The sequence below is a fragment of the Microtus ochrogaster genome, chromosome 4 (assembly GCF_000317375.1).
Source record: "Microtus ochrogaster isolate Prairie Vole_2 chromosome 4, MicOch1.0, whole genome shotgun sequence".
Classification (NCBI taxonomy): domain Eukaryota; kingdom Metazoa; phylum Chordata; class Mammalia; order Rodentia; family Cricetidae; genus Microtus; species Microtus ochrogaster.
Window position 1 is genome coordinate 6,175,682 of NC_022011.1, and position 11,630 is coordinate 6,187,311.

The 11,630-nt window shown below is 47.1% G+C and overlaps 1 protein-coding gene across 1 annotated transcript in view; it reads left to right on the forward strand.

Annotated features, from left to right (window-relative positions):
- The first annotated feature begins 1,543 nt into the window (after positions 1–1,543).
- Positions 1,544–11,630, forward strand: part of Cmtm4 (CKLF like MARVEL transmembrane domain containing 4) — a 50,547-nt gene continuing 40,460 nt past the window's right edge. Inside the window, exon 1 of the mRNA XM_005345531.2 lies at positions 1,544–1,932. Coding sequence (XP_005345588.1) covers positions 1,747–1,932 — 186 coding nt within the window. The 5' untranslated portion in view covers positions 1,544–1,746. The remainder of the gene's footprint in view (positions 1,933–11,630) is intronic.

Below are 11,630 nucleotides of genomic sequence, written 5' to 3' on the forward strand. Positions count from 1 at the left end.
GCTTCTGGAGATCAGAGGACAACTTGCAAAAATTGGTTCTCTCCTTCACCGTATGGGTCACAGGAACTAAACAAAAGTGGTCAGGATCGGTGGCAAGCACCTTCACCCACTGAGCCTTCTCAATGTCCCTGTCCTCAGTTCTTAGCATATTGCTTAGCATACAGTAAGTGCCCCTCCACCCCCCATCCAGTATTTGGAAAGTCAAGTAATTTCAGTATTTCACCTTTGGAAAAAGTAAGAATCTGTGTTCTACTCAAGATTGCTTACGCACTATTGGACAAGCCACTCCCACTGCAGCACTTGTCTCTGCTTGTGTAAAATAGTAATAACACCTCATCCAAGTGCGTTCCCCAGGGCCCAGAGCAGAGGAGGCAGAGTGCTGGAAGGTTCCGTGTCAAAGTGACAATTCTTAGAAAGTCAGTGTTTTACTTAAGCTTAAAATTAGTCTTCACATGTGAATGACAAATTGGCCTATAATTAATGCCTCCAGGGCAAAATCTACGTTTCACCTAGCTTGCCGCTTAGAGGTAGCAAAACCCTTCTCAGCCAAGAAAGGAAACCAGTATTAGTCGCTAAGGGCCTACTGTGTGCACCACATCCTAAATTGACATGGGTTGTGTGGATTCTGCAGGCTCCGTTCGCCCCGGCTTCTCAACCCTGCATACTGTACCTCTGGCACAGAATTAGCTTGTCTCCAGGTGCCCAGTGGGCGAACTCACACACTTAGACCTTATTGCGTGTCACACAGTTGCAGTCAAATCCAGCTTGGACCGGGCACTGCGCCTGGTACTGGGAGGAGACACAGTTGATATTTATTACATTTACTTATTTAGTGTGTGGAGCGGGGGTGGGGTGGGAGTTGGGGGCGTGCATGTGGAGATTAGGGGCCAGCTTGAGAGACTAGGTTCTTTGCCCTCCCCATGTGGGTCCCCCGGATTAAACTTGGGTCATTAAGCTTGGTGGCAAGTCTTTTTTACCTATCGAGCCATCTCACCATCCACCAAAGCTTATCTGTTTTTAAGATATTTTTTATGTCTATGTGTAACTGTGTGTGTGTGGGGGGGGGGCGTGTGTACATGTAAATGCAGGTGCCTGTCGAGGCCGGAAGAGTGTGTCAGACACTCTGTGAGCCACAGGAGCGCTCTTAACCTCCTTACTATCTCTCCAGTCCTAAGTATAGTTTTCACAGGGAAGTCCCCCAAAATACCAGCAGAAGATCCTGCTTTCTCTGAAGCTGACTCTGAGGCTGCGGACGGAGGACGCAGCTCCGCAGCTCCTTGGTCAAACTCCATCGGCTCCACACTTTTTCCCTCTTTTGCTCCATTGGTCCTCTCTTAGCCAGAGCAGTTAGTGACCACAGGAGTCCAGGCTGGATGCCCAGCAGGTGAGGGCGTGGTGGGGGCGTGACCAAACCCATAGGCCACGCCTCAGCCTGCGACGCCCCTCCTCTCCTGGACGACCCCCGCCCCCAGCCCTCAGCGCCCCGCCCCTCCCCGCGCCGGCCGCAGTCTCCGCCCCCTCCGGGCCGGCGCGCGGCTCCCGCCTCCTTCCCTCGGCGCCCGCTCCCGTCTCCCTCCCTTTCCGCTGCCGAGGCGGCGGGAGCCGAGCCCCAGCGGACCGAGCCGCGGCCGCAGCGGGCGGCGGGTGCAGAGGCGGCGGCGGGGTGGTCAGGCGACGGCGATGCGGCGGCCGCGCTGAGCCTGCCCGCTCCTGGTGCTGGGGGAACCGGCCGCGCGGGGCGGCAGCATGCGGGGCGGCGAGGAGCTGGACGGCTTCGAGGGCGAGGCCTCGAGCACCTCCATGATCTCGGGCGCCAGCAGCCCGTACCAGCCCACCACCGAACCGGTGAGCCAGCGCCGCGGGCTGGCCGGCTTGCGCTGCGACCTCGACTACCTGCGTGGTGCGCTCGGCCGCCTCAAGGTCGCCCAAGTGGTAGGTGTCGGGCGGGGCTCCAGGTACGGGCGGGCGGGTCGGCGGCCTAGCCCGCGCCTTCCTTCCCCGCACCCGGCCGCGGGGGGCAGGCCCGGTGGGCCCGAGCCAAGTTCGGGCTGCGCGGCCCCCGCCCCGCGCACCCCACGCTCCAAGGTCCTCGGGCTGCGGTTCCTGCTCCTCTGGGGACCGCACCCTCGGCAGGAGCCTGCCCTCTGCAGCTCCGAAGCCTCAGGGATTCCTGGTGTCTGCACACCTGCACCGGGGCCTACCTGTGTTCGTGTCCTCCCTGCTTCATCCGCGAGCTTGGAGCGCGGAGCCGGTTGCGAGGGCTGTGCCATCCCCTGGCTACTACTGTGCTTAGCAACTTGTGGCAGGTTTTCCGGTTCGTGTAACCCCAGACGGTTCTCTGCTAACAGAGAGGCCGGGGGTTGTGGCATAGTTTCCTCCCTGGCGCCTAGCAGGGTGCCCAGCAGATGGTGGACGCTCAATAAATATTTGTTGAATGGAGGCATGTAGCCCAGTTGGAGTGGGGGAGTCCAGATCTACCCATAAAGCCTCCAGTCTTTACTGCGGACGTTTGATCCCTCTTTAGCATCCCGTAGTCTTCGACTAAGCACTGGCTGGGACTGCCCAATTGGTACCCAGAGTTAAGTCACTCTGGCAGGGCGGCCAGTATGGGAGGTGACAGGAGGAACTTTCAGTTGTACTTAGGCATCCTAGAGCACATTTCTAGAGTCCTCTTATTTTTATTTTATTTTAGCCTCCAGAGTGTTTGGTTCAGGGGCTTGTGGGTTTTGTTTCTGTTTTGTGGTTTTGTAGCAGGTCCGTCTGGGTTTTGGTTTATCTCTGTTGTGGACAGGGCACGGTCCGGGTTAGAAAAACCTCGCTACCCCTCCTACTCACTGTCACTTTTAGCCTTCCACTGAGGCCTCGAAACTTTATAGACTTCTCAGCCAGAGAAGCCATTTGCACGGAACTGTATGTACATGCGTGCATTTTCTTTCAGTATCCTGTTGTGCTTAGCTGAGTGCATGTGTTCGCCTTTTTTTTGGGGGGGGGGATATCATCCGTGGACACCCTTTAAATAAAGGTCCCAGTGTTTGTAGGTTGTAGAATCAGGGAGGGTTTTCTCTCTTCTGTGTGGAAGGCTCGGTCTTCTGATCCATAGTTTTGAAGGGCTTTAGTGAGAAATAAGTGGAGCAAGTTATCTATCTTTAAATTTTAAACCAATTTTAATCCAGTAATCTGGAATGTTCTCGAGGATTTATTGCTTTTGTGTTAGGTTTTGCTGTTAGCAAAGAGAATATAGTTGTGGGGGTGTATGGAATCCTGTTCTAAAAGAGGCACCTAACTAAGTTAGCCAATGGTTGCCCACGGTACAGATAATCAGAAGCGAGAAAAAAAAAAGGACAGGGCTGCACTTGGAGCCAGGTGGACTGCAAAACCTAGTCAAGGAGCATGTTGGTTTACTCACTAGGCCTTTGAAAGTAAATAGAGCTTGTCCCTGTGAACTCTTAACTTGTCCCTCAGAGCAGAGATGGAGTGGTTTGCACTAAACGTTGGTTATCAGTTCACTGCCGGACTTTGCCTTCTCTGTGAGCAGGAGCTGGAGCCGGTGGCTCTTTGGAAAGGTGTGGCTGTGTGGTAGAATTACTTCTCTTGTGGAAGAACATTAGGGCCCAGCCTTTGAAATCTCTAACTGCTCTGTCTGCAGGAAAGGCCGCTTGAATAATGTGACAGTTTGATGGTCTTATGCCCTTGGCTTCTCAGCCTTGCTAAACATTGGGCTTTCAGGGTGATCCACCTTCCCTCAAAATAAAACAAACAAACAAAATAAAATAAACTCCAAGGAATTAGACTTTAAATTTAAACTGGAAAAACAAACAAGAAAGTACTTATTCTTTACTTCAGTAAAATTTGGCTTTTAAAAGTCTTAGTATGTGCCAGGCATGGTGGCACATACTTTTAATCCTGGCAAAGGCTGACAAATCTCTGTGAGTTCAAGTTCAAGGCCAGCGTGGTCTACAAAGTGAGTTCCAGGACAGCCAGGGGCTACACAGAGAAACCCATTTTGAAAAAGAGAAAGAAAGAAAAAAAAAGTCTTTATAAACATTGTGATGTGAGGCCTAAGGAAACCTGTAGATCCCTGCTTTTCCAGCATGGGGTCTGGCATTTCTGCTACTCTAGGCCTCTGGAGAATCAGCCGATTCAGACCTTCTGAAACTTAATTTTTAACAAGATTCTCCAGATGATCTTGCATATATTATTTTAGTATTAGAAACCTCACACAGGAGAAGACTTGGGTTTAGTTGCTAGCACTCACGTCTGGTGACTCTTGTCTAGAGCTTCTTGTACCTCTAGCTCTAGGGGATCCCATGCCATTTCCTGGCCTCATTGCCACACAGGTGGCAGTATACTCAGGCTGGCACTCATACACATAAATCCACATTTTAAAATCTTTTTTTTTTTTTTTTTTTTTTTTTTTTTCCGAGACAGGGTTTTTCTGTGGCTTTGGAGCCTGTCCTGGCACTAGCTCTGTAGACCAGGCTGGTCTCGAACTCACAGAGATCCGCCTGCCTCTGCCTCCCAAGTGCTGGGATTAAAGGCGTGCGCCACCATCGAGATGGGTGGTGGCAGTTGTGTCTGTCCTAACCAGAAGACTGCTTCCCTTAAAAGAGTGAGAGAATAAACTTTACCTTGGATCTTTGATCTTGAAATCTCTAAGCCCCGCCCCACCCCTTTCCTCAGTATTAGACTATGAGAGAAAATGACTAGCTGAGCATTTGAGGAATTGTAAGAATTAAGGAGTTAAAGTAACCTAAGGTGCTTTCTTAGGTGACTCAGAGGCAAATCTGAGTATTTGCATTTCAGGGTTGGGCGCTATAAAGTCTACCTGATGGGCAGCCTTGTCGGTGTGTAACCTCAAGCCAGTGCACACAGTCAGTGATTGTTTTATTGTACTCTGGAGATGTGTGGGATGTGATGGTAAAATGGACAAAACCAAACCTGGATTTTCCCAGTGGGAACATAAAGAAACTATAAGTAGCATTAAACAGCTACATTTACACAGCTTCACCTGTGATTAACACTGGCTGTAGCTACTGGCAGAGCTTATCAGTCCCAGATCCCACAGTTATGCTAGGCCTGGGCCAGTTGAAGTTTCATTGAGACAGACTTGGGTGTCTTCTCTCTTGGAGAGCTGGTCTAAAGACCAGTCAGTAAAGTACTCACTTGTGCGTTTAATCCTTAGTGCCCATTGAAAAAGCTGAATATGGCGGCTTGTGCTTGTAAACCTAGCATTGGGGAGGCAGAGACAGGCAAATCTCTGGAACTTGCTCCAGTTCTCTATGAACATCCGTGTGGTCAGAGGATGACTCTGAGCTGGTTCTCTCCTCTACCTTTGTGTGGGCTCCAGGGATGGAGTGAAGATCATCGGGTGACATCTCACTACCCCCGAATTCACCCATTCTGATGAATGTTGTCAATAAACTTGAAAGAAAGGGGAGCTTCATCCTGGAAAAGACGGACTTTGAAAACGCTGTAGCTAACTTCACACTTAACGGGAAGGAACAAATGCTTTTCCCAAGACGGCAGCCAGGCAGTGATGCCTGTGCTTCATTCATATTCAACAGGATTCAGAAGCTCTGACTGCTACAGAGATGGATGGATAATTATCTGGCAATATGTAGAAAAGCTAGAATTAGTGAGTAAATTAACAGGGTTATCAGATGAAGATCAACTTGTAAAAATAGCCATATTTCTGTATTCTAGCAATAAATGATTGGAAATTGAAATTTTTAAAAAGTCTGGTGTGGTGACTCACACCTCTAAGTAATCCCAGCATGTGGAGGCCGAGGTGGAAATATCTCCATGAATTTGATGCTAGTCTGTGCTGAAGAGTGAAGCTGTCTCACCAAAAGAGAAAAGAAAAATAGCAAAACAGTTGCTAACAGATGGGCGGTGGAGGTGCACATCTTTAATTCCAGCACTCGGGAGGCAGAGGCAGGTAGATCTCCATGAAACCTACCTTGAAAATAATGACATCTTGAAATTTGCAAGCAAATGGATGGATCTAGAAAACATCATATTGAGTGAGGTAACCCAGACCCAGAAAGACAAATACCATGTGTACTCTCTCATAAGTAGCTTATAGACATGAAGCAAAGAAAACCAGTGTAGAATTCACAAACCCAGAAAACCTGGACAACAGTGAGGCCCCTAAGATCTAATCTACATGGGAAGTAGAAAAAGACAAGAGCTCCTGAGTAAATTGGGAACATGAGGACCATGGGAGAGGGTAGAAGGAAGGGGAGCGGAGAAAAATGTATAGCTCAATAAAATCAATTTAAAAAAAAAAAAGAAACCTATCTCAAAAAAAAAAATCAAAAAACAACAAACAAACCAGTTGCTAACTCTGAAAAGAAGGAAATACTTAGTTGCGAAGCTGATGGTGTGGCTCTCCATCCACTCTTAAACTACAAATCTCTGGATAGAGAAATCGTAGGGGACTGAACAAATGGATGGACATACTGCATCATGGACAGGAGAGCTGTTGTCTTCATGCTTACCAAAAAGCCAGCAAGGGTTCCTCTGTGTAGCTCTGGCTGTCCTGGAACTCATTCTGGAGACGAGGCTGGCCTCGAAATCAGAGATCCACCTGCCTCTGCCTCCTGTATTCTGAGGTTAAAAGTGGGTGCCACCACCTCCCAACTCAGCAGGATTATTTTGTATGGGGAAAAGCTGAATCTAAAATTGTAGAAAGTCAAGGTGGCTCCAGGGTGGTGACGGGCAGAGGTGTGTGTGTCTTGGGTGGGGTGGGAGGGAGTTTCCTTAGGGAATGGACTTTGTGTCTCTTATCATGCCTGAGAATCTAAAAAGTTGCTTTTCATGTCTGGCCACTGTAGATCTGCAAAGCCCTGGGCTCTGTCACTCCTGATCCAAACCACTGGAGCCTGTTGGCACTTGCTGTGGTCTGAATGCTGTACCCAGCCCTAGTTCATATACTGGAATCCTATACCTAATGAGATTGTTAAGAAGCAGAGCCAGCTTTAGCAGGGTGAGGTGGTACTTACTTAATCTTAGCACTGGGGAGGTTGAGGCAAAGGAATTTGAGGATAGCCTGGGCTTAAAAAAAAAAAAGGTTTGGGAAGCCTTGAGAGCTTAGTCCTCAGGAGTAGTGTTAGTCTGCTGTAAGAAAGGTCAAAGGTTGCCTCCTCCATTATAGCGGGGGCATACAGGGTGCCATCTGTAAGAAATAGGCTCTCACTGGAAACACAATCCGCCAAAACCTTGATCTTGGGCTTTGCTGCTTCCTGAGCAGTTAGCAACACATTTTTTTATTCTTTATATCTTAGCCAGAATGGAGTACTTGGTTATAGTAGTGTGATTAGACCAAGACAACAATTGATCTTTCTCTGAGTTAGAGAAGTGGGTGTCTGAGACCTTGAGTGGCAGGGAATTTTTTTCACTATATATCTCCCTGTACCTTTTGAATTTTATACTACATGCAAGTATTTTCTCTTAAAAACTACTGGTGTGTGTGTATGTGTATGTATAATATATACTTATACATATACATGTATATATATATATATATAATCTCCATATGTATATGGAGATTGCTCAATTAGCAAAGAGCTTGAGTTTGAGGTTTCCCAGGAAGTACTTTAAAAAGGAAAACAAAAACCTGGGCGTGGTGCTGTGCATTGTTAGTCCCAACATTTGGGTGTCTCATCCTTGGGGATCCCTGACTAGCCAGCCTAATATGCAGGGTTCAGGACAATGAGAGATCCTGTCTCAAATGTCTTCTGCACACAAATGCACACAAAGACACACAGCTGTCTGCATACACCTCCATATAAATATTTAAAAATATTTTTAAAATAACCGGTACCACCGGGCGATGGTGGCGCACGCCTTTAATCCCAGCACTTTGGAGGCAGAGGCTGGCGGATCTCTGTGAGTTCGAGACCAGCCTGGTCTACAAGAGCTAGTTCCAGGACAGGCTCCAAAACCACAGAGAAACCCTGTCTCGAAAAACCAAAAAAATAAATAAATAAAAAAAATAAAATAACCGGTACCAGCTCTACCTTAGTGAACATTAATTTTAAAGCTAATGTATCAGCTATAATCTGCAATTTTCCCTTTACTGTCCATTATAATTTGGAGGCCTTTGGGGAGAATGACTTAGATAATAAAAACTGAACACTCGAACAAACTTGAAGCTTACATTTTTTTTCAATACATTTTCCTGCAAGGCATAGTGTAGCATACCTTTAATCCTAGCATTCAGGAGGCAGAAGCAGGCAGATCTCTTGAGTTTGAGGCCAGCCTGGTCTACATATCATGTTCTAGGCTGGCTGGCCAGGGCTACAGCAACAAAATACATTTTTTCCATAAAAAACAAGCATTCTATATTTGTAGCTGATACTACTTAAATTAATGGAAAACTTCTATTTGAAAGTAACCATCTTTAATAAATTTAGTTAATTAAACTGTAATTTTGTTTTAGTGATTTGTTCTGCTTTGGTGCCAGGGCTAAAGGTATTCACCACCATGCCCAGCAAATGTTATTTTTAAGGAAGTTGAAAAAACTATCATCCTAGTATGACAGACTCAAATAGGCAGATTCTTGGAAATATGATCTGTGTGTGCACTTGAACGTGTGTGTGTGTGCGCATGTGTGCGTGTGTATGCACGTAGATACCAGGGTTTGATCGCTGACTATCTTGTGTATTGAGGCAGCGTCTCTCACTGAACCTCGACTCAACAGTGTGGCTAGTCAGAGAGTTTGTTCTGGGGTCTCCTCTCCTCTTAGTGTGGGGGTTACAGGTGGATTCCCCTCCCCCCCCGCCCCGCATTTACATGGTAGGCAAGCGTCCTATCTGGAGCCACACCACTGCTCTAGCTGGCATTTGCATGTTAAGGAGCCAAACTCTAGTCCTCTTGCTTGTGTGGCCAGTGTTCTACCCACTGAACCATCTTCCCCGTTCTGGAATTTCTGTACAAAGCCCATAGTTCTGGGTTCTAGGTTTTTTGTTGTTTGCTTGTTAGTAAGACCACATCAGTAAATGTCCTCACGAGTAGCCTGGATGCTGCTTCTGAATTGTTACTGGTTTTTGTTGTTAAATGTCCAGGGGTGCACTCAGTACTTCGAATAACAATCCTTTTACATTGCTAAACATCACACACACACACACACACACACACACACACACACACACACACACACACACACAACAGACTTGTTTAACACCTCCCATAACTTATGCAAGGTGTCTGTATGTCCCTGGTCTCCAGTGCAGAGACTGGCAGCTGTGAGCTCATTAAATCCTTATTGACCCCTCGGGTTACCAGGCCCAGTCCTGACAGCCCTAGAGGAACTGTGTTCCTGATGAGAAATTGGGACGTATTGACAATTCTCAGAGTCCCAGGAGGAGAAACAGGATAGAGTTTGTGTGCATCTCCCTGAGTCCCAGGGGTTGTGGCTTTCATTCGGTGCCAGAGTGTGGAGAGATGGAGTCTGGCGGGAAGTGTTTGGATCCTGTATGCAGAACACTGTGAATGGCTATTGCTTCTTTCCTGTAAGTTCTCTGCTCAAGGACTGGATCAGTTTCTATGAGAATGGGTAGTTACAAAGACAGGTTGCCACCTGCCCCCTCTGGCATGTTCTCCCGCCTACACAAGCCTGCTTTACCCCCTCTTCTTCCTACCAGGACTGTAGCATGAGGCTCTCACCAATGAAGAATTGAAGTCAGAAGTGGGGGGAGGGATGAGCACTAATTACATTTCAAGTCTAGCATAACATAAACCAAAGCATAATAAGGTACATTCTTTCCTTTGACTGGAGTTTTTCTAATACTGGCTATTTTGTGTTGATCAAGAGCCTTGCTTACCTTCTTTTTTTTTTTCTTGCTTACCTTCTTGTTGTTGACTTGGACATGCTGGGGGTGGAACTCTCAAGTGGGCTGGATGAGCACTGTACCACTGAGCTATATTCCTGTCCTAGCTAGCATGTTGGCTAGCATTCTCCTGCCTTAGTCTTGGCACTTGGGTGTATTCCTCTGCCCTTATTCCCTTTGCAAAAATGCCCTCTTGGCTCCGTTCTGTAGGTTATTGCTTGAGAGCCCTTCTCTTACCTCCTGGTCCCTGGAGGACAGCCCCACTTGGTGTCCCCATCACTCTGCTTAAATCTTTGTCATTCCCAGGGGAATAAGCTTTTGTTTTAGGTTTTTCACCGTTTCCCTGGTGCCTGGCACATCACAAGGCACTAAATGAGCAGGTGAATATTGTGTGATGAAAGAGGAAAAATATGGATTGTTACCCAGCATAGTTTATAAGGTCAAGGTATTTAGAAATAAGGAACTTATAAGGGAAGGTTATTGTATATTTATAAGTAAGCAGCCAGGATCTGCTTTGAGTGGAGACTGTTGGGGAGAAAGTGTGGAAATAAAATGGCATTGTAATGACTTTCTTTTTAAAACTTTTTATAGAGTGCCTCCTGCTCCTGGGAAACAGAAGCTTTTGCTTAGAAGACAGATTTTTGTAAAAGTTGGGGAAACCATAGGAAGCTTTGCCAAGCCGTTCGCTTAGAGAAGTGTAAAATGAAAACCAGGGATCCTGTAATTATTATTGGAGTTCTTTGCTTTCTGATAACTGTGTTTTGAGAGGGAGTTGCTCCTCTCTGCCAAGATGGGGTCCTCTGGTACCCCTCAGGGTCGAGTGGATGCCTCAGCCAAGAGTTAGGCTAGAGTCAACTCTTAGAAAACTTGATTAAAAGCAAAGAATAGCAGTTCCAGGATTTGTCTCTGGAGGCTGGAGGTGTGGTGCGTCCTCAACACACAAACACGCACATACTCATGCCCTTCACAGATTTGAAAGATTGGCTGAGCCTGGGAATTACTGAGGTACCAAACACCTAAGGTTGTCAGTCTCATCCAATTGTAGCAGTTCTGGGTGATTTCTTTGCTGCCACTGCAGTTTGATGATGAGCGCAATGGAAGCCTTCATTTTTGTGGTTTCCCGTTGATTCCAGTGTAGCTATGAAAAACAGTGTAAGGCTCAAAGATTTCAGTAGGAGAGAGAGAGAGAAACCTGGGCCCACGGCTCTTTTTGTGGAAACCCCTTCAGCTGTGCACGCCCAGGGTTTGTGAGGTGTATATCTTGAGATTCAGACCTGTCTGCATAACTTTAGAGTAGATCAAAATCAGTAAATAGCTGTGCGTGCTGGCAGGGGCAGCTCAGTCAGTAAACATGCTTGTCACACAAACTCTATGGCCTGAGTTCAGTTTTAGGGTCCCTCTATGAAAGGAGAGACTCAAATTCTGAAAACTGTCCCATGACTTTCAGGATGAGAGCTGGGGCAGATGCAAGCATCCCTTCCATAGACCACATACACATATAAACATACAGAGAGAGTAGCAATAAGCAGAATAACTTAAAAAACTTCATGACACATCTGCTCTGGTGGGTATTAGGAGTCAAACCCAGGGCCTCAGGCATGTAGGCAAATGCTTTGTGGTTGAGGTTTGTCTCCCAAGCTCCCCCGAGATTGCTGCTGAGGACAAGGGACAATAGAGACTCCATTAGCCTCCCCGCCCTTGGGGTCCAAAGAATCAGGCACCACCATTACAGGCTCTCCATGCTCCTGAATTGAGATCTCTCTCTCTCTCTCTCTCTCTCTCTCTCTCTCTCTCTCT